General features: G+C 37.3%; 5 protein-coding genes across 6 annotated transcripts; 2 read left to right on the forward strand and 3 right to left on the reverse strand.

Annotated features, from left to right (window-relative positions):
• The first annotated feature begins 755 nt into the window (after positions 1-755).
• LOC132193051 (ras-related protein ced-10-like) lies at positions 756-2,459 on the forward strand. Its single transcript, XM_059613416.1, has 6 exons — positions 756-1,038; positions 1,419-1,538; positions 1,594-1,666; positions 1,859-1,968; positions 2,022-2,219; positions 2,324-2,459. Exons 1-6 carry the CDS (start codon positions 976-978, stop codon positions 2,411-2,413), a joined length of 654 nt encoding a protein of 217 aa, XP_059469399.1. The 5' UTR covers positions 756-975; the 3' UTR covers positions 2,414-2,459.
• Positions 2,460-2,628: 169 nt separating this feature from the next.
• On the reverse strand, positions 2,629-5,974 carry LOC132193052 (cdc42 homolog). Of its 2 annotated transcripts, none has more exons than XM_059613417.1 (6): positions 5,890-5,974; positions 5,265-5,386; positions 4,895-4,967; positions 4,702-4,811; positions 4,450-4,647; positions 2,629-4,329 (listed from the first exon to the last, which is right to left on the reverse strand). In XM_059613417.1, the coding sequence occupies exons 2-6, from the start codon at positions 5,367-5,369 to the stop codon at positions 4,240-4,242; spliced, it is 576 nt and encodes a 191-aa protein (XP_059469400.1). In that variant the 5' UTR covers positions 5,370-5,386; positions 5,890-5,974; the 3' UTR covers positions 2,629-4,239. The 2 variants fall into 2 exon arrangements, with proteins under 2 accessions (XP_059469400.1, XP_059469401.1); XM_059613418.1 differs by lacking the exon at positions 5,890-5,974 and adding an exon at positions 5,724-5,866.
• Positions 5,975-6,157: 183 nt separating this feature from the next.
• LOC132193049 (LON peptidase N-terminal domain and RING finger protein 3) lies at positions 6,158-15,491 on the reverse strand. The gene is made up of 12 exons (XM_059613414.1): positions 15,143-15,491; positions 8,732-9,354; positions 8,387-8,565; positions 8,210-8,328; positions 7,907-8,152; positions 7,771-7,849; positions 7,510-7,721; positions 7,303-7,427; positions 7,101-7,250; positions 6,853-7,037; positions 6,601-6,797; positions 6,158-6,497 (listed from the first exon to the last, which is right to left on the reverse strand). The coding sequence occupies exons 2-12, from the start codon at positions 9,238-9,240 to the stop codon at positions 6,414-6,416; spliced, it is 2,085 nt and encodes a 694-aa protein (XP_059469397.1). The 5' UTR covers positions 9,241-9,354; positions 15,143-15,491; the 3' UTR covers positions 6,158-6,413.
• A 153-nt stretch (positions 15,492-15,644) lies between these two features.
• LOC132193050 (serine/threonine-protein kinase Nek2-like) lies at positions 15,645-18,439 on the forward strand. Its single transcript, XM_059613415.1, has 5 exons — positions 15,645-16,040; positions 16,131-16,288; positions 16,410-16,632; positions 16,692-16,828; positions 16,879-18,439. The coding sequence occupies exons 1-5, from the start codon at positions 15,903-15,905 to the stop codon at positions 17,510-17,512; spliced, it is 1,290 nt and encodes a 429-aa protein (XP_059469398.1). The 5' UTR covers positions 15,645-15,902; the 3' UTR covers positions 17,513-18,439.
• LOC132193048 (protein nervous wreck) lies at positions 17,755-26,263 on the reverse strand. Its single transcript, XM_059613413.1, has 20 exons — positions 26,088-26,263; positions 24,754-24,851; positions 24,634-24,679; positions 24,491-24,576; positions 24,297-24,441; positions 23,848-23,984; positions 23,723-23,786; positions 23,544-23,672; positions 23,270-23,392; positions 22,505-22,892; positions 22,217-22,314; positions 21,854-22,153; positions 21,635-21,796; positions 21,377-21,578; positions 20,947-21,179; positions 20,768-20,891; positions 20,579-20,704; positions 20,345-20,397; positions 20,165-20,287; positions 17,755-20,107 (listed from the first exon to the last, which is right to left on the reverse strand). Exons 1-20 carry the CDS (start codon positions 26,106-26,108, stop codon positions 19,910-19,912), a joined length of 2,856 nt encoding a protein of 951 aa, XP_059469396.1. The 5' UTR covers positions 26,109-26,263; the 3' UTR covers positions 17,755-19,909.
• Positions 26,264-27,607: the final 1,344 nt, after the last annotated feature.

The raw sequence follows: 27,607 nt of genomic DNA on the forward strand, positions 1-27,607 counted from the left end.
GAGTATGCTCTTGCCCTCCATCCCGGAGATTGTGGGTTCGATTCCCACTCCAGGCGGATTTTTCTCGGGGGAACCTGAGTGATTTCTAATGCTGGGACTGCGAGTGAAGGGTTGAAAGTCGGCCGGGGGCCGCAGGATTTCGTGTTGAGAAGGGTGTTTGCATTGCACCCTAGTTGTACGCAAAAGCGTTTAATACAAAATCCTTTTTTTTTAGATATTGCCGCAAAATTCTTTTCTGTGATAATTTTACCGAATTTCACGTTCGTTAGCGATGCCACTGTTGTGAGTCCTTTTAAAAATCCGCTGTTGTGGAGAAGAAGGTTTTTGGTCAAGTTTTCATTTTTGGTAAAATTTAAAAAAAGTATAGTTACACACTTTGTTAGACTATAAAGGATCAAAAAATTTGGAGAAAAAAAATTGATTATTCAGTTATTAAATTATTAATTAAAATGAGCATGCATTTTTTTCACTCATTTACCTCGAATATTTTTGTTTTAAATATGAATAATTTTTCAGGAAATTTTACAAATTTTTAAAAGGATTTATTTCCGTCTGCGATTATATTTGATCTCATCATTCCTTGCACTTCAACACATATCAGACGTCACAACGAACACACACCTAAACGCTCTGATAAGGTGGCTTGGAAAACGTCAGTATAAGTATGAAACAGGCGGTCGCGCTTCGGAAATATGCACACAAATATACACAGAAAGGCTGCAAAGTAAAGTGGAGGTGAAAGATAGCGATACGGCTGGTGTGCGTGGTGAACGCGCGAGCTGCTCATTCCGAGAGTCCAAACCGGCTCAGCTGGAGGCGACGAGAGAGCTGCGGGCAGAACGCGCTATTTTTCATTAGGACTAAAGTGTCACACGCCGAATTTTTCCAACATGTTTTGTAGATTTTTTTGTTGAAAAAATAATTTGTCGATCCATCGGATTTGTGTGAGAAAAAAATTAATCAAGCGTGTGAAAAATGAGCTCGAAAGTCTCCAGGGTTGAATCCACCGCTTCAGCTGCAAACAGTACATCCAGCAAGGTAATATTTTTTTTTAATAAATTAAATTTTGGAAAAGTGACACTATTTTGACGCTTTGAATTTGGCACGTAAGAGTTATGTTTATTTGCAGCCGAGCAATGCATGTTATTTTGGCGCTGCAATTTAGGTCATGGTGACCCTTTGAGAGGCTGCAAATATTTTCATCGTACAAAATCATAGAGCTCCTTTCAAATGCGTGTTTTTTAATTAAAAAGATTATCATTTTTACATTGTGTCAGCAATAGTTCCTAAGTCTTGGTATTTATTTATCTTATCGAGAAACTCCCATAATTGTGACGCGCGGTTTTTGCCGAGCGCAGCCTTGAGATGAGCCTTTATAAGATTTAATGAGGAAATTTCACAATTCTGGAATTTTTCAGATAGCAATTGAAGATGAACGTTCCATAAAATGTGTCGTGGTTGGCGACGGAACCGTCGGGAAGACGTCCCTGCTCATCTCCTATACTTCAAACCGATTCCCTACCGAGTATGTTCCGACGGTGAGAGATAGAAAAAAATGCAATTTCGCGCCAATGTAGTTAATTAATCATACAGATATTTGATAATTACACCGCTGATGTGGTCATCGACGGGGAAAACCATAAGATTGGACTTTTTGACACAGCAGGTAAGTCTAAAGAAAAATTACATAATTTACAAAAATTATCTATCGAAGGAATTTCTTCTTCTAAAAAACAACTGAAAACCCCCATTGAAGAAAAGCCGATTATAAATTCACTATTTTTGTTTGTATAGTTATAAAATAAAACCAAATCATCCCCCAACATATAATTTGATTTCAAATTGAATTTTTGATCAGGAGAGGAAGACTACGACAAACTGAGGCCGCTGAGCTACCCCCGGACAGACGTGTTCATCGTCTGCTTTGCAGTTGACTCTCCAGATTCCTTCGTCAACATGAAACTCAAAGTATACAAAGTATTTTTGTTTGCATAAATTTATTACACTTTTATTCTCCACAGTGGATACCTGAACTGCGACATTACTGTCCGCGAACGCCAATTCTTTTGGTCGGCACCAAGGCCGACCTGCGGAACGACATTGAAACGATAGCGCGGTTACGGGAAAGCAACATGGAAGTCGTGTCCAACGCGGAGGCGCAAGAAGCACAAAAGAAAATGCAGCTTTACCACTACTCAGACTGCTCCGCGCTCACAAGGGTAAGGGAAAATATATTTAAAATAGTTTAATCAAAGTAAAAAAAATTCAATTGCGTTCCTGGCAATAATTTGATATCTAAATACTGTTATCTGGAAATTTCCAGGTCGGGGTGAAACACGTATTTGACCAGGCGATAAAAGCAGCATTGAAATACCGAAAACAAAGGACAAAGCGGCAGTGTCACATTTTGTAATTTCAGATAATAAAAGGGACTGTTTTTTTTTATTGATACCAAATTCATGTTTTTGCCTTTATTTTATTAATTAAGCATACTTATGCGCATGTTCACATATTATGGCCATGGTTAATTTTAATTATAAAGTTATCATTTAACTAGTGGGTGGTGGAATACATTATTTCACAATTTTTATTATACACAATAATGCTGATATCAATCCTTTTACAGCGTTTTTTTTTTTTTTTTTTTTTAATTTTCTCGATTTTCAATTTTAATTATTGTAGGAAATGCAGTGTTGCGACAGAAAGAAGGGGGTCTCAATACATATTGCGGATTTCATTCCGCGTTTTTGAGTTTTGATAAATTGCTTAATTACTTTTTTGTTTAAACTGCCACATTGGAAAGTAGCGCGTGTTAGCAATTTTGAGGTTTTGTCCCAAAATTTTGGCACAAATACACCAAACTAAAAGGAAGACCTGACGACCAAAGCAACACTCCTTTCGAGAAAAATTGATTTAACCAATAGACGAGCCCGCGAGTTGGACTCGGAGCCGAGCTCGCCAAAGCTACTAAGCAATAATAAATATTACATTCCTCTTTCCTCATATCAAAATCCCACAAAAACATAATTTGACATTGACCTTTTCAATTTTTTTCTTCTTATTTTCTAAACTATTTTGTGGCATGTTTGACAAGTTAAGAGTAGGTTTAAGTTAAAAATTCTTGGGCAGGCGCCGCCGTGGTGGCGACGCACTGAATAACAAAAGAAAGAGGCAAACAAAATGCACAGATTTACGTTTTCATCCTTATTGGTTTTGATGATGAGAATATTTATAATTTCGAGCTCAATGTATAATTTGTCTAAACCTAGAAACTCCCCAATTCGGCATAAAAATACTCAAGTTATCACCAATTAGTAGGTACCACCTCAAAATTTTGATATTATTTACACAATGGCAAAATCGTGCACTGTCACCAGACGATGGATGTTTTGAGATATGAGAAGAGTAACAACCGACCTTGCAAGCCAAATCTTAGTTGCAAAGTAAAAATCTTATTTACAAACTTTGAATCGAGAAGCAATTGCAATTAGAAAACGTGAAATTTGAGAGGCGAGTCTTTTATCATTTTATTCTGGGTTGCACGATTTTGGCCGACTCCGTCAGGGTCACTTTCTTTTTTAGTTTGAGCTGAAATTACACGATACTTTGAAGAAAATTCGCTCGAGGAAATTAATTTGGAGGGACGAATCAGTCTGCTGCTGGTTCCACATCTCAAGTGCCGTGGGCGTACGCCAAAGTCAATTAGTTGCACTTGAGATTTGGAGCAAGGATTTAACCATTTTTCAAATGTAGTAGTAGTAATAGTGTAACGCGTGAGGCACTTTTTTAAAAAATTATTTGTAATTTCCATTATACTGTTAGGAATGATTAACATGTTTTTCTCATTGTTTCTCTTTTTGCTTGTTTTCTTCAGAAATAATTAGATTTAAATGTAAATTCAGGTGGCATTTCAAAGGCACTAAAAACAAATGAACAGCTACGGAAGAAAGAAACTGATTATCAACCGGCAGACTGTATTTTTATAAGATGCTATTTTTTAATTCTGAAACTTCTGGGTTGCTTGATTTTTGCTCGGCAATTGATTGGAATAGTACAAAATGAACTCGCTTATTTCCACGGCATATTAGACGAATCATAAAAAATCATTCAGTGGTGGTTCAGGAATAACTAATCAATTGACGAGTCGATTTACGTACGATGCTGGTATAAAAGTTGAAAATACATACTGGTACGTGACTCTGCAGCTGCTTGCCGTTCATACATAGTGGGATTATAAAATTAGAGAAGCACACATTTTCTTCGCTTGGTGGGCTCTGGTGGCTCTAGTGCCGCCAGGATTGCCTCGTCGAATACGTTCTTCAGCCCTTTCTGCAAAAGGAAAAACCAAATTTCAGAAATAACATCGGACAAAGAATAACAAACATAAAAATTGAGATATGCAATCTTCAAAAACTTTTATTATCAAGATCTTTCTTCCAAGAAACTAACCTGGGTCAATGCAGAGCACTCTACATATTTGACAGCTTTCAGCTCCTTTGCCAACTTTTCACCCTGTTCAGAAGACACAGGTCGCTGCTTGTTTTTGGCCAGCTTTTCGACTGTGGCTGCGTCGTCTCTCAAGTCTATCTGTGTGCCGACCAACAAAAACGGCGTCTTTTGACAATGATGTGTAATTTCTGGAACCCACTGTTAACAATTTTAAATTTAGAAAATCCTCTCGACTGGTTGTGATGTATTTACTTTTTCTTTGACGTTTTCAAATGACGATGGTGACACAACAGAGAAACACACAAGAAATACGTCTGTTTGTGGGTAGCTAAGAGGCCTTAACCTGTCGTAGTCTTCCTGACCTGAAAGCCAAATTAGTGTTAATAGCATATTATTATCTCGATAATTTTTTTTTAAGTAAATCACATCAAAAAATTTAAATTACCAGCCGTATCAAACAGTCCAAGAGTGTATGGTTCCCCACCAATCATGACAGTGACAGCATAGTTGTCGAATACCTAAAATTCAATAAAAAATATGTACACATATATTTTTTCTATAATGTATTGACTGAAGTGGATTCTCAAGCACATTTATCATGCTTATCTCATTAAAAGGATCGAGCTTTTAAAATGATGACACACCACAAGGAAATTTTTATGACTTTATGTTGTATTGGATACTGGATCATGGAAGAAATTCTCAAGTCAATGTTAAATTATTTAAATAAAAAATTATGTAACATTTTATATCAATTATCTTTGTAGAATATATTTAAATCAGAGTTCGTATAGTTATGATGCTAAAATACTCACTGTTGGAACGTATTCTGAAGGGAATTTGTTGGTAGTGTACGATATGAGGAGGCATGTTTTACCGACGGCGCCGTCGCCCACAACTACGCACTTGATCGTTTGCATGTCGTCCGAGAAGTGTCCTGGAAAAGCAATTGAGAATACTTAGGGCAAGGAAATAAACGTCAGAAATTGAGGAAAATCCATCGAAGCGGAATTAGAACCACATCCTATGACGATAACGGCCTCGTATGATGGGCTTGGTGCTCATGCATGTTCGAGTTGGGCAATCAAACGGGACCGGTGCCCATCATTACAATCGGTCAAGAGTTAAGTCCGCAGATTAATAAATAGACGGATCTTCCAGGTAAAGATTTTCAGTTGCTCAAGGAGCAGGTAATTTCGAGTTTGAAAGTGCAATCAGTCAAATTCAGCAGCAATTATTAAGCGACAATAATAAATAGGAAGCCATTTTGAAACCTAAGTTTGTACAACGCGTGCATGTAAGCGCCGATTAACAAGAAAATAAGCCTAGTAGGCAGTGAATTTTGAGTTCCATCGCTGCTCCCAATTAGAAATCAATAGCTCAATGCATTATTTGCATGATCGGCGGGTTAAAAGTTAGAGAATTCAAGTTCAATCTTACCTGAATCAACAGTGACAAACTTTTATCAGCCAGTTTACGTCAAAAAATTGGGAGGGGCTTGCATGCCAATGACGTCATCTTGCATATCTCTAAAAAAGCAGTGCTACCATCTGCACAGTGTAGTTTGCAAAAAGTTCTACAGTTGAAAATTTCATTTTATCACATTATTATCATAATTTCGCCACTTACTAAATAAAAAATTGCATTTTTTTTTAGTTTATTGCAGGGCGGTATAAACTTTCAATTAAGAATGAAATGCATTTTTTTTAATTATGTATATCGTAGCAGATTATTTTATTAGTTACATATTGTTGTGAGCCTTTTGCTTGAAAATAAAAAAAGATCAAATTTAATAACTTATTAAATTATAAAAAACACAGAGTCTATCATCACAATAGGATAGTTACGTCACTAGTGACTATCAAAAATGTTTACAAGTATGCGCTGAAAAGAGCAAGTTGGATATGAATTTTTACAAGAAGTGTCTCCGACATTCGTTGCCAGAGCTCATTTCGTTAACAATTTTAAGCCCTGAAGGTCAAGTGCTCTAGAGTTTTATTGATGGCCCTCATTCTTTTCTCCAAACTTGTTGTGCTTAAAATTCCAACCTAAAAGCAGAGGGGAGATTTTAATCACTGCAAAAATTGGCTATTTTTCTTTCTAATTTTAGAAGAAAATTTAATACAACTGCACATTTTAAAATTAATTTACCTTTAGCTTTGATCCTAAAGGCAAAATTGCCATGAGCCACCATGTCCACTGGGGCCCATCAGGCAAAGAATTCCAATCGCTCTCAATATCTGGCATTGGCCCAAACGTTTGCTCAATTTCGGATCTACTTTTTTGGGGTAGAGACATCAGCCATGTTTGGGCCCTTGCTCGAACTTCATTATGCAATTCTGAAACAACTGAGGGATAATATTATTAGAAGAAAGCGGAAAAAATAATGACAAGAAAATATACCTTCCAGCCTTTCCTCTGGAATGGCCTCGTCTTTTAGAAGTTCTACTTGAGCTAAGTTGTAGCCATCTTTTTCTCCCCTTGAAAGAACTTTGAATCTACTGACACCAATGGAAGTAACAATGGAGCAGCCATTGTTAAATGAAAGAGTATCTCGAATTTCCAGCATCGTTCCAAAATCCGCATATCTAAAAAAAAAAAACAATTATAATATTTTCGTCTTATTTGCTGGCTTTTGAGAAAACACAGACCTTCCTTCAGACTCAAGATAAGCTGCCATTCCAAACTGCCTATTTCCATTCTCCACTGCTCTCCGAATCATCAGACGATATCGAGGTTCATATATAAACAGGGGGCATGGAATTCCTGGAAATCCTGTTGTGCAAACAAATACTGGAACCCTAAAAACTTATTTATTAAGAAAAATTCCATCAAATTATTTATTTTATTCACCTCCTGTGTGGTTCGGAAGTTTGTTCTTGTTCCTGTAGTTTGCGCAATTCATACTCTTCAGGAAGCAACAAAGACAGAGCCTTTTCCACAAAGTCACTGACTGACCTCTCATTTCCGGCAACTCCCTAATAAATTAAAGATTAATTATAATTATTATTATTGTTTATTTGTCCACATTGCTGGGTTAATTATTATTTTTTAACTTACCTCTGTGAGTGGAGACATGCACAGTGGGCATGGGTGACTGTAGTCAATGCAACGATCCAAGCAGGTCCAACAGTAGGTATGACCACATTGGGTGGTCACAGGACGCCAAAGAGTTCTGCTACAGAGAACACACTCAAAGTCGATGGGCTCTGCAGGGCATACAGTCTGTTTTGCTAGCAGTTCAGTGTTCTTTTTGTCAGTTTTAGCATTACCTATAAAAAAGAGGTGAGTATGATTTTTTTAAAAAAGAAATAGCAATACTTTTTAAGAGCTCTGCAGCTTTAAGTACTCTATCAATTATGCCATGAACAACATTTTGGCGGGATCTTGACTCAGTTTGCTGTAAGAAAGATTTTTCTTTTAGAAAAGTTGCAAGTAAAATTAGATAATGGCTTACTTGGTGTTGAGGCAGGTCTTCGTCTCCACTATCATCGTAATCACTGGAAGCCCTTTTTCGTCTCTTTATCCAAAAAGGAGTTGATTTGGAACGGTTGGAAGGAATTAAGACACGATGTAGGGCTAAACACAAATCATGTCGTAAAGGATGAGGGTTTTTCTCCAAGGCGATGCAACTAGCTAAAGCAACTAGCGCTTCTTCGTGGCGGCCTAGAGAAGCCAATGCCATTGATCTCCGGAAGTATCCCTGAAAATCAAAACTAAATTGATTTCTTTTCTAGTTTTTATTAATCAGGTCTCAAACCTTTGGCCAGTGGGGCCACCGTTTTATCACAGTCTCGGCATCAGCCAGTGCAGCTTGAGCTCTGCTTAAGCTCAATGAAACATGGGAACGGTTGGCCAGCGTTAACGGATACTCCTTGACTGAAAAATGATTTAAAGTCTGTTAGGTATAAATTAGCTATTGAGATAAAATACTGACCTAATTCATCAGCAGCATTGTACTTCTCTAAGGCTTCTTTAAGACAGCCGTCTTTAAAAAGGTTGTTGCCATCATCTCTTATGGTTGCAGCACTCAAATGATGTGGCCAGAGTTTCTGCACAAGGTTGTTGGCTAACACGTTGATCTCCTTACGCGACCGGCCTTTAGGCTTTCCACATCTAATTAAAAAAAAAAAGAAATAAATAATAATCAAATGAAATCAATGTTTTGAAGCCAAACATATTGTTTTTCTAGTTTTAAAGTTAGTAAATTGAAAAATGTATATTCTAAAAACAAAATTAACACCAAAGAATGATCGCCTCAATTTTTTCTGAAAATAATTACCTAGGACAATGATTGTCTCTTGGTTGCTTCTGGTCACACTTTAAGCATGCACAGTGGCCACAGTTCCAGCTGGTGGGCTGCTTCAACACACCTCCGCATATGACACAAGCCAGCGGGTCGAAGTGCAGTGCAGACAGAGGGGGTCCTTCGGCCTGCAGAGTGCCGATGAGGGCAGTGGCCAAGTGCCTCAGTTTCTCAGGGGCGCACCCTTTCTTATAAATGCATGTGTACACGGCAACAGCCTCGCGGAGGCGGCCGCAGTTGGCCAGAGAGTCCGCATAGCCAAACTGGAGGTCCAGTTTGGCCATGGGGTTTCCAGGGACTGTTTCGTTGACGCACTTCTTGTACATTTCAGCTGCAAGACGGAAGTTGCGGCTATTGAATGCGTCCTGCGCTACGTCCACCGCGTTCATTTTGATCCGTTTCTTGATAGGGTCCGCTTTCTTTTGGAACAGCAACCACACTATGAGTCTAAACAACTGCAGCAGCAGCACTTTGAACACGTTCATGGAAGCCGTTTTTCCGCGACCGGCCAACTGCGCTGCTAAATGAGTCGAGATGGCTCAGGGTGGAAAGGCACTGGAGGCGCTGACCGAGGAACAAAGCCATTAGCCTGGGTTGGCCTGCAAATAACAAAGACAATATTGGATTAGAGAAGTCAATGTATTTGTAAAATCTGACAGAGTCAATATTAACTGCTCAAATTGGACATAAATTTTTCATCGAAAAAATCTGACCAACAAAAGAACACTATTATTTCTACAGTTGTTAACCTTTTTTTTATTTGTTTTTAATGACCAAGTCAGGACCTTTTAAATAAAATAATTAATTACTTATCAAAAAAACTGAGATGAAGTGGTCGATTCTAACTTTTCAGATAAAAATTCCAACGTGTATTTTGGATTAAAAAAATTGCAGTGTTTAACATTTAAAAAATTTACAATTGTCCTTTGCAACTTGTTTTTATGGTTAAAAATATATTCAATAAAAAGTTCGGTTTAATGTAGGTCAGACTAGATGACGCAGAATCTGCGTAGAATTGTAAATTTATGAATCTGTTGCTTATCTAAGTTTTCGAAAGTAAGACAACAGTTTATTAAGTTATTCAAAAGGCAACGACATTGAGGAAGGTCGATCAGTCATTTTCTCTTTCCATCTTTATTGCAGTCTGCATTAACAATAGAGACGCGACGTGTTAATATATCAACGCAATATTGAACGCCCTATTTGATAAAAGGGGTGCTCGTTTTTATGCAAGTGTATTACAGTGAAATTGAACTAGAAAATTTTTCTATCGAGTCTTTGTGATGTGTTCACGATGAATAATTTACTATTGCAAAACAATTTTCATACAAGTTATTTCACGCGTGCTTAGATCACACGCAGCTTACTATTTTATATAATTTTGGTCAGCTAAGTGTTACATAACACGGTTAGTGCCAAGTGTAGTAATAATCGAAGCCCCACAATGCATTCGCTTATTTTCAAGCTGGACAAAAGCCGCTGCTGAAAATAGCATGCAAGTGTTGAACCATAATTTCTAAACTATTATACACGGGAGAAAATATATATAAATGCATATAGGGCATATAGAATTACATTTTGTGTTACCAAAAATACGGCGACGTAACAATGCCCATGATTCTTTTGTGGCGACTTTTTCAATTTGATAATGGACTGCGATGAACTGATGAAGCCAAAGTGTCACAGGATACGCTCTGGCTGGGACAGCCGAGTCACTGAGTACACCGGCAAAATTTTACAGGACAGACCGAAGCGCGTGATCTGATGCAAATTATATAAGTGTAAAAATAGAAATTGACAATAAAAACGATCAACGACAGGTTGGCCCTGAGAGTCACATGATTTGGGCACCTCCATTTTAATTGGCAACTTTCCAATAATTAAAATCTGATTGATGATTCAAAGAAGCAAAAACTAGTCTGATAAGTAGAAATCTCGCCGTTTTCATAAATTCTTTATACATAATCGATAAATTTTATCTTCTAAGGTTTAGAACTAAAAGATTTTTTTGGTCAAATGCTCTGAAAAAATTCGCAAAGCATGATTTCATTACTTTTGCTTCCACTCTTTGAGTGCATAATTGAAAAACGTAAATAAAACTGAATCAATTAGTTCAATTTTGCGAGTGCATCAAAAATCCATGGACCCAACAAAATCGAGTAAATTAATGATAAAATCGCAATTTGTATCTGGCAAATGATGCAGGATTTATCATAAAAACAGCATTGTATGCAGATTACACCTTTTTCTTTTTTTCCCAAGAAAAATTTGAATGGACTGACATTAAAAAAGCATAAAAAAATTACGTCTATTACCATGAAACGTTTAAAAAACGGATTAAGATGGAATATAAAGTGAAATTTGGACATCTGTTCAAACAACGATTCCCCTCTACCAAAAGATTTTTCTATAAAAGTTTTGAACCGGTAAGTAAACAAGTGTTGCATTATTATTTTTAATTTGAACTGAATATTGTGCATCTATTTAATTTTTATAATAAAATTCAGTATTTATTAATTATTTCAATTAAATAATTTTTACTGTGCGTAAATAAATAGTTATAAACCTAATAAAAATATAAGTGAGCTTCAATTAAATACACCCCCACCCCCACACGGCTTTTGAACTTAAACTTTAAACTTTGAACCTTTTAGACAAACAAAATATTAACCGCTGCAATTGTGACATTTCAAATCATAAAATAAATGGAAGTCAGAAGAATTAAGTTAAGAACCACCTTACAAATTTCAATTTCGTCCAAATATAATGATTTATTTAAAATAATACAAGCCTACAGCATGAAGATTGATTAGCGAGATTGTAAGTCGAGGAAGCGGAAATTTATATCAAATTGTTACATAACATTCATACATAACGCGTTGCATAATTATGCTATAAATCTTCCACGAAGAAGAAGAATCTAGATATAAAATCCTTGCTAATGACAAATCATCTTCCTTAAATTTTATACGCAATGAAGCTCCTTTGTTAAAATTAATTAAAATGAGCAAAATTCCTTAGTTAGAAGTCAATGGGATTTTTCAACAGCCTCCGATTCTTGCTGACTAACTACTTATCTGAGGAAAAACTCCACAGGCTAGGGAAAAGGTCAGCTCACTTGCATTTCAGGCTCTGTACTTGCAGCTTCAATCCCCGCGTATCTTTATCGGAACAATTAGCGAGTTGAGCGTAAACAAGGCACTTCCACTTCATACCGCGCTGGGAATGCAATCGGAGCGCATCCAGCACTCGTCTCACCGCCCAAGAGGAGAACTATACACTGACAAGTAAAAAGCCGAAGTCGCGGTACAGGCGCCGTGGTGATGATTATGTAACATAGGAGGGTGCGCGCAACACACGGTCCGTTGCTTCGGTTATGTAATCGTCTAAATGCAATTGCCTATGCAGAGGAATAAAGATGGACTTTTCGCACGATTGACGTGGAAAAAGCAAGATGGAAACTTGATAATTGCCCGACATTGTTTCTGATTTGTGTGCGAAATTTATTAAAAATCAATGAGGAATCTTTTTAACGTTAAAATGTTCTTTGGTCACGCATTTGTTTTGAAAAATTTTTGCAACACGTGAGCAAAAGATAATATATAGGATTAGGAAATTCCTGGAAATTCTTATATAAGTTGGTGCTGCGCCTCGCTTGCTTGTCTATCTTAAAAATGAACTATGGAATCTGAATTTTCAACTATTATTACAAAAGAAGATAAGTGACCTGAATCGACATGGAAAGTAAAAAGTAATGTGATGGGTGTTTTTGTTAACATTTAGGAATTTTTCTACAGGGCTAATTACGATACCAGTTTGAATTGGTTTATTTTTAATTTTGACTTTATAATTATAAATCAAACGCAATCAAGAGCGAAGAAGTAAACAGTTCAATTGGGATGACTGGAAATTACTAAAATTTCTATGCTCTTATGTAACAGTTTGAGGTGAAATCTGATGGTTTACTCGTTAATGCAATAATTTTGTAGACTCACACCCTCCCAAAACAAAACGTGATTGGTTGACATGCGTGCACAAATCCCATGTGAATAATAGGTCCTAAGATAGGAAGACAGCCGCTCAACTGATAATTCACAGACACGTGATTTGCAGACACACGACTTTATATCTCACCACGTTCTCACCCAGTAATAATAAAATTTAGCGATTTCTGGAAGAAACTGACGTAACCAAATAGAAGCATATCTTTAAAATCGTGGAGTAACAATATGAGGAAAAATTGGAATCAAAATTTGGCCTGCATGGTTATATAATCACCTATTAGTACTCAGTTTTCTAATAAATTACAGATTAAGGTTAAAACAGAGGTAGAATATTTTCAATTTAAAGGTGATGTGAGCGATAACAGTTTGTTAAGATCATGTAAAACCAGCGGAAACAAGTTAAGTAAAAAAAGTGATCCTTAATTCCGTATGCCCGCCATCACCGTCTCCGTCAAGAGAAACCTGTTCTGAAACTATTAGCTTTTATTCAATCCAAGTAGTTTATTTCATATTTCAGCCCACGACGACTTAAGGCTAATTTATGTCCGACTGCGAGCTGCTTGATATTTTTGGTCCAACGTTAATGTCTCTCAATTTTTCATATTTTTTATGATGCAAAAATATAGCATGACACTTAAAGTAATATAGAGAGACCTTGTTCTTAAATAGCAGATTTCACAATCATTTACGATTTAAAATTATCCCTGATAAAAATTCACGCGGAGAAGTGATAAACATTTCAACAAAATTTGACAACTGTACAAAAAAAACTCCCTTTATTAACTTCCCGATCTACTTAAAAAATCAGACTCAAATTAGGTTCACATGTAGTGTAACACAATTTTATTATAGGCGATTACGTAACGAGGCGGCTGGCGAGCGCCGACACGTGAGCAGCAGTCACGAGAGCGCATCCCGCTCTCTTGAGTCTCTTGATGCAGAACGTCACCTGGTCTCTTAAAAAAACTTATCTCTCAACACTGCACGTTTTTTCGCCACTATTACATAATGCTGCATACTGCGTTTGAAATAATTACTGTACAATTGAAGCAACTAATTTTCATTAACAGATAGGCATTTGCAATGCACCAGTCAATGCCCTCCACTAAAAGTAAGTCCACCTGATTCTTTTATACGCTGTCAGGTGCTGGTCAGGTGGTTTTGACCGGTTTTTGTGGATTGACTTGTAAAACAAAAAGTGCATCAACTTTTTTTCTCGTTCAAGAAATGATAATAATTGTGCTCAGATTTACAATAAATTTTTTTTTCAGTAATAAAAAAATCAAAAATTGAATTTAAATAATTTATTGTATGAAGAAAAATAGTCAGCTATAAAAAAATTGTTAAGAAAGATTAAACCGTCGATATTCTGTCCACAGAAAAAGGAAACCAAATATTTTGCTCCAAACTGCAAAATGAGGTGTTGCTTTCACTAAAAACGCTTCAAATGAAAAATATTTTATGAAAAAATTTAAACCTAAGGTTTTCACTCTTTTACGGGATTTTCTTTTCATTCTGATTTAAAATGTTGAATTCTTTTAATAGCAAGGAGAATGAACAGTTGTGGATATGAAAATCTCCAAAATTCTCTTGTTTGTTGTTTCTTGTGGACTAATATTGTTCTCAAGGTTAGCAACCAGTGATTTGAAGGTTTTGACAAAATAAAAGTTTCATTGTTGCAAGTGGTTGCAAGAAACGATCATCAAGAAGAAATAATTTTTAATATTATCTTATTTACTTTAATAATTATTTGATAGCATTAATTATTAAATGTTTAAATTATTTAAAATCTCCAAAACGGTTAGGAAATATTTAATTTCATTTTTTTATTAAAACTCAATCGTGTTTATTTTTTTTTTTTACTGAGAAAATTACATTTTTATCATAATTATTACATAATTATTCTAATATTGTTCACGTAGATTGACTTAAAAAACCGAGGTTATGATCTTATTCATTCAAAATATAAGCTTTTAACAATTTTAAATAAGAAGTCTCTCAAAAACTGCATTAAAATAAGAAAAAGTGAGAAAAGTTGAATGGTGATTATGTAACAGTGAGTGAAAATTTCATTGCTATTATTCACAGCAGTGCATTGTTTCTCCGGCCTACGCTTTCTAATAATCCGTGCAATTTTAAATAAAACGATGAAAGCAAAATTAAAATCTCAATTAAAAATTTTAACATTTCAAATAGGGCACGTGTGGGAACAAATTAAAAAAAAAATAGATTCGCTTTCGCTAGTGCCAATTTTTTTTCTATTAAGACCTCTGCGTTTAGCTCGCTTGACTCGATTGGATTAAGTGTACTTTTATGCGAATAAAATGGGATGCAAACATTTCTAGGTCAGGAAAGTGAATTTGAAATATAATCCTGAGCTCACCTGCAGGAAAAACACAGACGTCAATGGTGTTGGTGCGAAGTGAAGCGCAAGAATTGGTTCATGCACCTCTCCCGCAGACGGGTGTTTACGTAACACTTTGGGGTTGATTTCGCACTGTGGTGCGCCGATATGCGCTTGAATTTCGCAGTGCGGCCCTGCCGATGGCGCTCGCAACGGATGGCTTGCGAATTGGTGGGTCGTCCGACCGTCCGAAAGCGGGAAATCGGTCAATTCGTGGCGTCACCAATACTGGCAGATGATAAGTTAGGCTCTGTTTCCAGATTCCCTGTGTCAAGTCTGCTGATGTTGTGGTGTGGTACCGAACGAAACTTGTCTTGTTCTGCCTGCTCGTAGGCCGTCATCAGCGCCCCTCGTCGCACGTGGGTACATTCGTAACTATGTTGAGTAACGTGTGTGAGGTATTTAGCGCCAACAAAGTGAAAAAATTAGTAGACAATTTTACCTCCGGAAACGCTTCCCGGAGCTTATACTACATGTCATAGCAAATATTTTTATGAAAATTTTTCATTTAAAATTTAATTACCTTGCTTAATATTTACTAGAGTATCTTCTTGCGCAAGGTTATTAAATTTATCAACTTGTTTGGTTGGTGCTCTGATAGAACACTTTTCAAAACATTTGGCCGGTTGCTTTTGCTGATTTCTGTTGCAGAATTTGCAATTTTGCAGATTGCAGCGAATAAGTTCCTAAAAACAGCTACAAATCTATCATTATCATGAACCGTCAATGAAATTTCGGCATGGATGTGTCCGACTTTATCATTGGCCCTCTTCTTGGAGAAGGCACCTTTGGCAGGTCATACAAAGTCCGCCGCAAAACTGACAAGAAGAAACTTGTTATGAGGAGGATTGAGACAAGTTGCCCCTCAAACAAAAAGGTATGATTATTTTTAATTTTCCCAGTATGAAATTCTTATGAGGCCAATGAATTTATAAAAAATCTATCTATAATATGAATTCTTATGCAGGTCGTGAGCCAGGAAATTGCCATTCAAGGTCTTCTTGGAGATTCAAGTCACCTAGTGAAGCTTTTTGGGCATTTTGTGGACAAAACAGGTGTAGTCTGCTTGTTGGTGGAGTACTGTAAAGAGAGGGATCTTCAGCACCTTGTTACGAAGACCAATGCGTAAGAAATACAAATAAATGAATTTTTTTTTTCGTCGTATTGAGATTTGAATTATTTTTTCCTGCTCCGCTGCTAGTTGATTTACACAATATATATGTATTGATTTTTCACAATTTTTCAGTTGTAAAGATGTGATTCAAGACGAGTTTATCTACAAGGTTATAAAAGGATTGAGCGAAGCGCTACTGTACCTAGAAGAAAGAGAGATTTTGCACAGAAATGTAAAACCGTCCAGTGTTTTCCTTACCTCAGAATTCACACCTAAACTTGGTGGCTTTCGTCATGCTCATTACTTACTGACACCACCTGTCAGCAATGGAGAGATTACTGCTTTCTCACCTCCGGTATGAATTAAAAATATTATATTTGTGAATTTAATATATGTGACGATTTTGACTCGTAGGAAATTGTGTTGTGCCAACCTGTGACATTCAAAACAGATGTGTGGTCTGTTGGCTGCATAGCCTATTACTTGCACCAGCTGAACCCTCCCTTTACTGGGGCTAACGAAGAATTGAGGAAAAATATTTGTGGCAGGAGGTAAGCTTTCATTTATTTAAGATAAACATTTATTTTAAAATTAAATTCAGTATTAGAGTTGCATCTACAAGAGAACACTGCAAAAAGATGTTCGACTTCATTGGCCCCATGATGGCTAGCAATTGCTTTTACCGACCAACCTACAAGGAAATTCTGCATCATCCTCTCATGCAGATTGTCAAAGAAAAAGCCCGTCCATTCAAACACAATGAGGAACTCACCAATAAGTTAAGTAAAATCAACATTCAATCAAGCGGAACTGATTCGAGTGAGAGTTTGCAAACGACCACAGCTAAACTGAATCCATACTTTGTATCTCGGCCAGGCAACTTTCCTCTTCCTCCAAGGAAAGTGCGATTTTTGAATGACGGCTCTAAAGAAGTGTCTTACAAGTGGTATGAGATAGATCCAAAGCCGAATGTTGATACCGCTATGGTTAATTTAAGCACAAACTGTTTAAAGCCAGAACAATTGCCATTTTTGAGCGAAATTCACAATTTTAAATTTGGCGAATCAAACACCGCCAAGAAAACTGAAAAGCCAGGTGAGAAGGCAAAGGGAAATTACACAAAAGAGGACTTGGAAAAAGCAGTGGCTGAAAAGTTGGCCATGCGGAAGTTTACCATGAAGTATTTACGAAAGACAGGGAAAGAGAATTATGTTGTTAAACATACTAAATTATAAACTCTGGGAGGGCTGCTTTTTGAATTACAATTATTATTGTTACTTAAGACTGGCGAAAAAGCAGCTATATTTTAGATTTTTACATTTTTTAACATTACCATAGGAGAATTCATACCATAGTTTTATTACTAACCTTGTCTGAGAGGGACGTGCAATAAATGAGGAATTACAATGAATTTTGACTTGCAACACCATGTTGATATTATATACAGATTAATGTATTTAAAGAGATATTCAAATGAAATATGTTCTTCAGATATATTTATTTAGAATTTACTATTTGCCATATTTTTACAAAATAAAAACAGTTGATGAGAGTTAATGTAAATTTTATTGCCAAAAGATCTGCCATTGATTCTCTCACAATTATGCATGTTGAATGTAACTATCGTTTTTTATACCAACTAATAATGAGTGTTACAGTTTCTTGGAACTACGGCGCTTTCAAGCACATTACTTTTTCCTACTAGCTGCGTCAAATGGCGTCAAATGAAAATCCAAATATCACAAACTATAATAAGAATTTAACTGATTATAATGTTTGGTTGGGAAAAAATTTACACGCCAACACAATAATTTGTAGTTAAATATAGTTTTTGAAATCTCATAAATTTCACACTCACTAGGAGAGGAATGACGCAAACAGAAATTACGTCTCGAAGGGTTTAGGATAACAATTTGATCAAACGATCGTATTTTTTCTCATTGTCAGTATTTTAATCGAGTATATCGTTGAAAATTGTGCAGTAAAAGGTGGGGTTTAGCTACAAGAGCATATGATTTTTAGACGCACACATACCTAGCACAATTTTTACACCACTTGGCGGGCGGGGAGTATTTACAGTACAACAAACAATATACTTTCATATTTGATGGCTCAACAATTATTTTAGTTATGTCATCTGTATATTCATTATTCATTTCTATACATTTTAATTTTTCCTGAAATATACAGATAGTATGTATCAATTTGCAATATATTCGCGAATAATGAAATTTAGTGATATTTTTGTATATTTTGCCCAACACTATTCAAGTCCAACAAAAACGTGCTAGGAACTTAAATGCCAAAAGTTTTGGTTTGTCAAGAGTAATCCATGAATATTTTGTGATTTGATGCAACAATTATTCCCATAATATTTCAGTACGTACACCTACAAGGCATAGAGATTAAGGTTTAGTGTGAAGCATTTCGCCTGCCGTCTTGGTTTATCGCCGAACCTAAAAGTCCAACCACGAAATACAATCGCTCTTTGGTGAATGTTTGAGGAAAATACGCAAAGGAACACTGCGTGTTTGACAGACAACATAAGTTCGCGCACTTTCGCGTTTCCCTAAATATCGAGTCAACGGGTGGTGACCATGTTTCAAAATGAATTCATAAAAGGGTGATCTTCCAAGTTTTTAAATACCGGCGCATCTTATTTAGCACCAAAAAGTCAAGTTTCTTCTCATTCGCCCAACTTCTATAAATTTCTTTAACTGGGAGTAGATTTTTGTTTTTGGATATGGCTCCGCGATAATTTTCTACCTCTTACAATTAAACCTGTCAATATTTTTATCTGTTTTTTTAGTTCTTTTCGACTGTTTTAAACACGCTTTCTGAATTTCACAGAATTTAATGAAATGATCAAGAGTCTCACTAACGGATTGGATTCCAAACTATACATTGAGAAATAGAAAAACTTCCTCTACCTTAAATTAACCTTCTCATGATTCAAAGAAAATTCGCCCCGCTGGGATCAAATAAAATCCCAAAATGCTCCTTTGAGAACATCATTTTTTGCTAATTGGTGGTCCTTTCAAATTAATTTCAACCGTAGGCCGCTCTCCCGACCCTTCAAATGCACTGTTTGCGTGAGCAAAGCTGCAATTATTGCAGAACTCTTTAAACCGTCCTGCTGGTCACCATGAATCTATTGAGTTATTTTTTTTTCTTTTCAATGCGCGTTTAATTTTTTATGAGCTGTGGCAGCATTCAGCTATTAATTCACTTACAGCAAGTGATTGAATAATACTCTTAGCACTTTGCTCGTTCAATCAAATACTTAGTTTTATACTCAAGGAGGAGGATAGCCTACTCAGGAGTTGTATACGGAAGAGAGGAGGAGGCATTTTTGTGAAACAGACAGTAAAAAACGCATTTGCTTTGTCACAATATCCTTGCTTGTATAACCAAGTTAACGTGTGTGAGAGTGGCAAGTTTGGCATTGGACCTAAGGGGGTATAAGAAGAGTAGTGTTTCCGTAACGTCGAATAATAATTTCATCTCTCTGCTTTTCTCATAATATGTACATTATGTCAATCTTATTGCTGCTTCTAACATTGAATACTTAGTGCTCTCGATCTTCTACGGTGTGTGAGTTTCCATTATTTTAATTCTTATCGAACCGATCCTTACGCGTCCGACTCCTTTAAACTGCTGAGCTTTGCCAGTTGCTGCAGTTCCAGCTCGTCGGGAATGATGTGCTGGGGCGGGGTGGTGGTTGCTGACGAGGAGGCGTCTTCATCCTCGGTTTCCTTCAGGGTCACTTCAATCTCGGTGGTGGCCGGCTCGGAGGTGCTCACTTCGTCGGCAGGCGTGTCATCTTCCTCCTTCAGAAATCACAAGAAAAGATTATCAAGCAAATTATGAAGTTGTTTTCATCTCACTGGTGGTGGGGGGAAGGGTTGGTCTGGTTCCTCAGTCATTGGGGTGGCTGCCGTAATGACAATTTGAGCACCGAGTCCGGAATCATCCTTCTCATCGCCTTCTTCGTCGTCAGCCATTTCATCCTTAATCAAAAATTTTGTTAAGATATTTTCTAGCATAATTTAAAAATTAAATTTTACCTCTCCGTGTAGCTCAATGCATATGTCTGGAATGCCCACTTTGTTTTCTACCTCTGAAATTTTCAATTAGTATAGTTAAAATTTTCAATTGTCGCTAGTTAAAGGTAACGAATAATTTAAATAAGATAGCAAAGTTTGTCTTGAGATTGTAAAACTTATGCAGAGGAGACGTGCTGGTTGCATACTTGGAAAGCTGCAGGCGCTTCGTTAAAAATTTATTAATTCCTAACATACCTGTGTTGGCTGAGTCTTGCGAGAACTGGGTCTTGTAATGTTGATGTTGGCCTCTGTTCAGTTTAATCGAGAATTCTTCTTCCTCCTGCTCCTCTTCTATTGTCTCATTGCACAATTCAGGCACCACTGCAAAAAAGCGTCGCCCCGGTCATTAGTCTCTCCGCATCGATTCACCGCACCCTTGCTCACCTTTGTGGTGCTCAATTTCTGGCGTCGGCTGCGTGATGATCACATCCTCTGGTGGCAGCAGGAACGGAGGCACATCCGGCGGCGTGAACACCGGCGGCGCCGACATGGGCGGACTGTCACCCTCCTGCCAAAAGTGCGTTTCAAGAAATTCCAACATTTTGTAATATTTTTTCCTTTACCTCGGTTGAAAGTGGTTCTCCGTCAGGACCACATTCTGCAATGACCAGCGAGGGGAAGAGTCCGATCACTGAGTTTCCCTCCTCGGTCATCATTTCACCCTCCCACCAGCCGTCGTCGACGGAGTGAACGTTTTTCCGGAGGACTCTGAGTACGGTGCCTTCTTCGAAAGTCAATTCCTCGTCGCAAGTAGCCTCGTAGTCGTACATCGCCACGCAATATTCGTGCTGATCACCTGCGGAAAGAATTTAATTTAATATTCCATCATCTTTCGTTGGCATTTGGCTTAATGGTTATGAAAAAAATCGATAATTCGCTGCCAAAAGTTGGCCGAGCTCCAACTTAGACGGAAACAACTTCCATTTTTGTTCTTATTGATGGGCTTGGTAACAAACAGATTTTTTTTATTTTTACAAAGATGCAATTTTTTACCGTTTTGCAAGTTAAGCGGAGCAGGAATTTCGCCTCTCATCTGTTGTGGCGGAGGAGCTGGGGGAGCGTCCATTTGAGGAGGCTCTTGGTACTGAGCGTGCTGCTGAATTTCCATCTCTTCCGCCTCGACCGTGTAATCGACGGACGAGAATGAAATGCCCGGCGCCTCTTGTGGCGACTGTTCAACCATTGCGTCTGCAGGCTAAAAAAAGGGCGCATTAATATCTTTTAAATTTTAATTTTACTTTATCTTCCAACCTGCTGGTCTTGCGGATAATCCAAATAATTTTGAGGTACAAATCCTTGATCACCTCTGGAGTTTCTCGCCCTTAACCAACCCTCTCCAGCGTCATAATCCGCCCCTGCTAGGACTTCAAGAGTTTCATTTTCCACAATGCTCAGCTCATCGGGGTTTTGTGCCTAGATTGGAAAAAAAAACTTACAAAAAGTGAAAAATTGTGGCGTTAACTGATTTACGGTGTAGTTGTATAGGGCAATGCATCTGTAGGCCACTTCCTCAACTTCAGCTTCCGGAGGAGCTGGGCCGCCAGTCAAATCCTCGTGTCCCCAGTCGATGCTGGTTGGGTCGTCCCAGGCGGCCGTCATCTGCTCAATTTTGGCTCTCTCGGCTTCCATCATGGCCTCAACCTCAGCCGCCTCTTGGGCCTCTCTTTCATCAATTTCAGCAGTGGAAGGTCGCTCAGCGATGACGGCCGTGTCAGCTTCACCATAATCAGAGTCGTCGTAGAAGGAATCTGAACTTGCTCCTTGAGCCTCCTGTTGGAATAATTAATAGTTAAATAAATAAGAGACTGATTTAAAAAATATTTTAATTATTACTCCAGAGGCGTCGGTGTGTACGGAAAGAGCTGAGGCTGATCTTGGCAGCTCAAGTGTGCTTAGGCTTTCCACATCTTGCAAGAATTCATCAACGTTTACTGAAATTAAATTTTATTAATTTTAAATCAATCGATCAAAGAGATGATAAATAAGTATAATTGGACTGATTGGACTTAATTTTAATAATTTGTATATTTTATATTATATTTTATATCCTTAAACTTAAATCAGATATTTTATTATTCATTCGATATTTTCTTTTGGATTAATTAATTAGTTTTAATTTACCTCCACCATCTTTTAAACAGTTAATTCGCGCCTCGGCCTTGATTTTGGAGGTCTCTGACCGGCGGATGCTCAGTTTGAGATCTTCGATTTTGGATTCGAGGTCGGGCCCGTTGGGGTCATTGGGGTCAGTCTTTTGGCCCGAATCCCTGAGTACTTGCAGATGACTCAATTTTTTCGTGTTCTCGCGGATGCTGATGGACTCGCGGCCAATTTTGTTGGCTAGGCGCTTGGCCTCCTTGGTGACGGCCGCCGCGGTGACGCTGGTAGGGTCAGGCACTGTAATCTTGTCGATCGGGTCATTGCAGCAAGGCTCGTACTCATACTGAATGTGTTGCTTCAACACTGGGAAGAAGAGGTAGCAGCACTGCATGTTGTAGTCTCTGGTGAGCTGTCGAGAGTTCAGAGAAATAAGTTTGATTGATCCAAGTGGATTTCAGCAAGTTTAAATTTTAATCAAAATCAGATTGGCTTGGGTTTGGGGAAAAATTGATTCCAGTTTATTTTTGTCGGTGGCTCATCACGCACGCAATTTTTTCAGACAAATCTTTATATAGGAGTCCAAATTTATAACAGTGATAAATTAATAAAAGTCAATTTCAAGCCTCCACCGCACGGAAAACGCAATTCAAACTTTCAAAGCCAGCTCATTAAAATGCTACCCTGCTGGGTGCTTTTCTCTCACGCTCGACGTGTCTCATGGGGGTGGGAAGTCGTAAATAAAGGGCAGCGAGATGAGATTGAGAAAGGCGCAAAAGTGCTACTTACTTTGTTGGCCTGGTCCCTGATGCGGGTGAAAGACGTTTGTGTGGCCGAGCACGTCAGGAGCTCCATCCGACCAATCAAGGTCAAATATTCCTGTACCCTTTCAAAAACACCACTTTCCATTGTCTGCAAGTTGCGTCAATTGAAAATAAAATCAATATTTTTACAACATATTTGCCAATTTAAAAGATCATTATTTTAATAAATTTTAACAAGTATATTATGGCTGGCTGATTTTCAATAAATTTAAAATGTTTTATGATTAAAATAATCTCACCTGCATGGTGCTCTGCAAATCCACCACAAAGTACCGCGTCTGATGAGCATTAGCTGCGGACAGGCTGAGCAGGTAGTCGTTTCTGGCTCCGGTCGATCTTGAGTCCATGATTTCGCGTTTGGAAGTGAGCTGGAAAAAAACGTATTATTCTCTTAATTTTTAATCAGGTAATTGCAAACCTTGGCGCTATTTTTCTGCAGTGACGTGATCGATGTGAAAAACGAGCCCTTCTTCTTTTTCAACCTTAAAACAAGCAAGCAAAATTAAGGCACCGCCCTTTGAATTAAATTCATTTTCTATTTACTTTTCCTCGATGTCCTTTGCCTTGTCGCGCACGTCGTGCGCCGAATACTCCTCGTCAAAGTACAACTTCTTGTGTCGATCCACGTCCTGCACGGTATTCTGAACCTCTTTCTGAATCGTCCCGAGTTGCTCCATGCACTGCAATTCGTCAATTATTCAATGCATATCAACGGTAAAAAGAGCGTCTTACACACCGAGGTCTATATTTTTTTCTTTTATGTTATTTTTTTTACCCTGTACTAGTTTTTTTTTTTAATTAACTTTAAAGAGAATCGCTGATGAGGCTCGCAGACAAAAGAGGAGAAAAATCGGTGCAGATGGAATAATGAAAAATCAAACCTCCGAGCGGTGCATTCTAAAAGTATGCAACCTGCCCGACATGCAGGTCAAGGCGGTTGCCTCCGAAAAAATTTCCAGGCGGTTAAAAAGAAATGTTTGCGATCTGCTCACCTTTTTGGCATTTCCCACTTTGTGGGCACGCAGGACTTTTGCGTCGTCTGAAATGACCTGCTGGAAAACCTCCACGGCGGCTAATCTTGCCTTGGCTAATTTTTCGTTCTCCTCTAGCACCGTTCGCCACACATTCCACATATTCCTAAAGAGTCAAAATTAATTTCAAATTGAAATTTCGTTTCAAAAAGTACCATCTTTCCTCGCCACCCTCTAATTTTATGTCGGGAATGTCAGGAATTTTCTTGTTCAGATAAACAGTCGCCAATTTTAGAAGTGCCTGAAGCAAAAGAGTCGTGTAAAAAAACATCTTGTTTCAATAAATTTTTTTACTCACCTCTGAGTACGATTTCTCAATTGCGGATCGCTGCTTTGTGAAGTTCCTGTTGCCGAGAGAATGAAAATAATTAGTAAATTACTCGCGCCAAGGGAAAACTTGATGCCGGCTTTTGTTTACCTTATGTCATCCAACAACTCGCACTCGTACTGATTCTTCACCTGCAGCTTGTTAATCTGCTCCGTATGCAAACTCTTGAGAAATTTGGCATAGCTGCCCTGTTGAGCAAAAGGAGGAGAGGGAAACATTCATCAATTGGTTAAAACAAATTTTTTCATTCTTTTTAAATTTATCTATAGTTCGTTTCAAAATTTATGTAAATGGAATTATAAATTATAGGTTTTTTGATGTTCTTTATGTATATTTTAAAATTATTATTATTATTTCAGCTTCTCGGTCCATAACAAAATTTTTATTGGAAAATACTTGTGAAAATTGATATTTTTCTTATTTCCCGCAGTTCCCTAAGCAATTTTTATCTTCATTGGACAATTTAGTAATAAGGCAATTTTCAAATCTCTTTAAACTTACTATTGATGTGATTTTGCTAAAGCATTAACTCGTTTTGATCATTTGCATTCTATTTAATAACCATTTTCTAGAACTGTTCTGTCCACTGCCTTTTGTGAAACACAGAAAAGCATTTAAGCCGCTGAATGAATAGAAAATCGTTTTCAATGGGCCGTTAGTGACTGCGAAAGGGTGTGTTGCATATCTTGGAAAGCGGCTACTGCGTGTGAATAATTTACCACCGACTCGGTGATAGAATTCGTTCAGCACGTATGGACTAAAATTGCCCGCTTATTTGTTGCACCTGCTCTAGCGCGACGACGAGTCGCGAAAATAGCGGTGGAATGCCTTTGATTTGAAGAAGAGAAAGAAAAACTGAGTTTGACCTTAAAATTAGATAAAAGAACTTTGCCTTATTATTATTAATTAATGTATGTATTTTAACACTGAAATTTTGGATTGTTTAAATTTATTTTAAATTCTAAATTAAATTTTTATTTACGAAACATTTTTTTTTTTAATAAATGAATTGTACGAACTATCATATTTTTTTTATGTAATGAGAAATATTTAATTTTTTCCTATAAATAGAGTCAAATCCACAGTTCCCAATTATTCAGAAATGTTGAAATATTTTTTAAATATTCTTTACTAATTAAGAAAATATTCCCCCCATTTTTACTTCAATTCAATTGATTCCCTTCATACTCCATCGAGCATGCTGAGGCAAAATGTACCAACCATTTCACGATTACAGACCCAAATCCCAACCACACAGAAACCCACTCGAACTACGAAACGTCCCCATTAGAAAAGAGTCCTAAATGATGTGATAAGGCCCATCAGCAGCCCAAAATCCAGCTGACACAGTTAGCGGCCGATTTGGTGGTGCGAAGTGGCGAGAAGAGGGTGCCATTTGTCGGACAGGGGCGGCGGACACTCACCTTGCGTGGTGGCGGCTGCATGTCTGGGCTTTGTCGGCAGTCGGCGGTGCGGGCGAAATTCCAGTCAAATCAACGGCCCCGAAGATCAGATCATTTTGTCGTTGAGGGCGCAGTCCGACTTTGATTCACTCTTTGCTGCTCTCGTTCGAGGAGGAGGGTGCATTTGCCCTGGTCGATACCAGCAATCAATGAAATGTGTGTCCGCGCTGCTCATGCGCCCCGCTTTTCGACACGGCGCTTCTCGCCAAAACAGCCCCTTCGCCGTTTGGGGCGCTGTGCTGTTAGTTCCACTTTTGCCGACATCCAAGATGCATCCCATCGCGGCACATTCATGCTTTCATTTCAACTCATTATTATTTTAATAGTCTAAAAATGTTTTCTTATAAAATTTTCCATCTGTATATATTTTTTTTTAATCTAGATATTTTCTAGTAATTGTACCTGTTACATAACTCTCAACTGGTTTCCTTTTATTTTGATTCATACCATTTAACACACGTTGAATTAAATGGATACTGAAAAAATGCGACTGAATGAATGAGCTATTTTTTAAATGATATTAGAGCATAGCCTGCCTTTTAAATTGAAATTTATAGCAAAAGTTTACAAATGATAAATGGTGACACTTTTTTTTGTCCTGTTTAAATAAATTTCGCACCGTCCATTAATTTCAATTTTGAAAGTTCCGATTCTGAATTTAGAGCTAAAAACTCTGGAGAAATGTATTTTTTAGTGAGAATTAAGCAAGTAAAAAATCTGCAGAAACATATTCGATAATTTCATAATTTATAATTTTTTTTATCTGTTACAAAATCATTAATAAGTTATGATTCCGGCGATTTTGATTCAAAAGAAAGTGATTTTGTTGAAAAGATTAAAAAAAAAAAATATTTGAAACACAAACACGTCAATTTTATTTTGTTGTCTTTAAATACTGTCCATCTTTTAATGAAGAAATGATTGACATTTGATTTTAAATATTTATTTATAAAATAAAATAAAAATAAATTCATTTTATTGAAAAATCCGTGCCTTTTTCGATTATTCATATTTATTCAAAGAGATAAAGTGTATAATTTCTATCTGAGCGTACAATTTGTAAGAGCAGAGCTTTGTGCTTTGTTATTGCAAAACACGGACTCTTGCTGATTCTCGTACTGTGCGCTTATGTGCAGCGTGACGGCCCCATGAGAGATGAAGACCACGGCTTTGGCTTTGGTTACAAAAATAGGAAAACGCGCGTGCACAGCGGCGCTATCAAATATTCATATCTAATCTGGCACGTGAATAGTTGGCGCTTTTGCGTTAATTGTTCCACAAAAGAGCTACTATATGGCTAATGGAGTTTATTTTATTTATGCTCGGCTTGATGAACAAAATTTGGAAACATGCTATAATTACAAATAGTTATAATATTTGAAATATATTGAGCATTTCTCGTGTTTACTAGAAAAGTTGATCTTTTCTTTTCCTGCTTTATACAAAATTTTGCAATACCATAAATATCATGCTCTTTGCTA

This window comes from Neocloeon triangulifer, unplaced genomic scaffold (genome assembly GCF_031216515.1).
Source record: "Neocloeon triangulifer isolate White Clay Creek 2 clone unplaced genomic scaffold, ASM3121651v1 ptg000003l, whole genome shotgun sequence".
NCBI classification, from domain to species: domain Eukaryota; kingdom Metazoa; phylum Arthropoda; class Insecta; order Ephemeroptera; family Baetidae; genus Neocloeon; species Neocloeon triangulifer.

Bases quoted from the DNA above. Each gene is read 5' to 3' on its own strand.
- LOC132193051 (XM_059613416.1), top strand. From the start codon at position 976: ATGAGCTCGAAAGTCTCCAGGGTTGAATCCACCGCTTCAGCTGCAAAC. The intron at 1,539-1,593 runs GTGAGAGATAGA...TTAATCATACAG, and splicing joins CTACCGAGTATGTTCCGACG to ATATTTGATAATTACACCGC. The intron at 1,969-2,021 runs GTATACAAAGTA...TATTCTCCACAG, and splicing joins TCGTCAACATGAAACTCAAA to TGGATACCTGAACTGCGACA.
- LOC132193052 (XM_059613417.1), bottom strand. From the start codon at position 5,369: ATGCAAACGATCAAGTGCGTAGTTGTGGGCGACGGCGCCGTCGGTAAA. The intron at 4,648-4,701 runs GTAAATACATCA...AATTGTTAACAG, and splicing joins TTGAAAACGTCAAAGAAAAA to TGGGTTCCAGAAATTACACA. The intron at 4,330-4,449 runs GTTAGTTTCTTG...TTCCTTTTGCAG, and splicing joins AGTGCTCTGCATTGACCCAG to AAAGGGCTGAAGAACGTATT.
- LOC132193049 (XM_059613414.1), bottom strand. From the start codon at position 9,240: ATGAACGTGTTCAAAGTGCTGCTGCTGCAGTTGTTTAGACTCATAGTG. The intron at 8,566-8,731 runs GTAATTATTTTC...TTTTTTAATTAG, and splicing joins AGAGACAATCATTGTCCTAG to ATGTGGAAAGCCTAAAGGCC. The intron at 8,153-8,209 runs GTTTGAGACCTG...TTTGATTTTCAG, and splicing joins GGTGGCCCCACTGGCCAAAG to GGATACTTCCGGAGATCAAT.
- LOC132193050 (XM_059613415.1), top strand. From the start codon at position 15,903: ATGGATGTGTCCGACTTTATCATTGGCCCTCTTCTTGGAGAAGGCACC. The intron at 16,633-16,691 runs GTATGAATTAAA...TTTGACTCGTAG, and splicing joins TTACTGCTTTCTCACCTCCG to GAAATTGTGTTGTGCCAACC. The intron at 16,829-16,878 runs GTAAGCTTTCAT...AATTAAATTCAG, and splicing joins AAAAATATTTGTGGCAGGAG to TATTAGAGTTGCATCTACAA.
- LOC132193048 (XM_059613413.1), bottom strand. From the start codon at position 26,108: ATGCAGCCGCCACCACGCAAG. The intron at 22,154-22,216 runs GTAATAATTAAA...TTATTCCAACAG, and splicing joins TACACACCGACGCCTCTGGA to GAGGCTCAAGGAGCAAGTTC. The intron at 20,288-20,344 runs GTAAAATTTAAT...TTTTTGATTAAG, and splicing joins GCATTGAGCTACACGGAGAG to GATGAAATGGCTGACGACGA.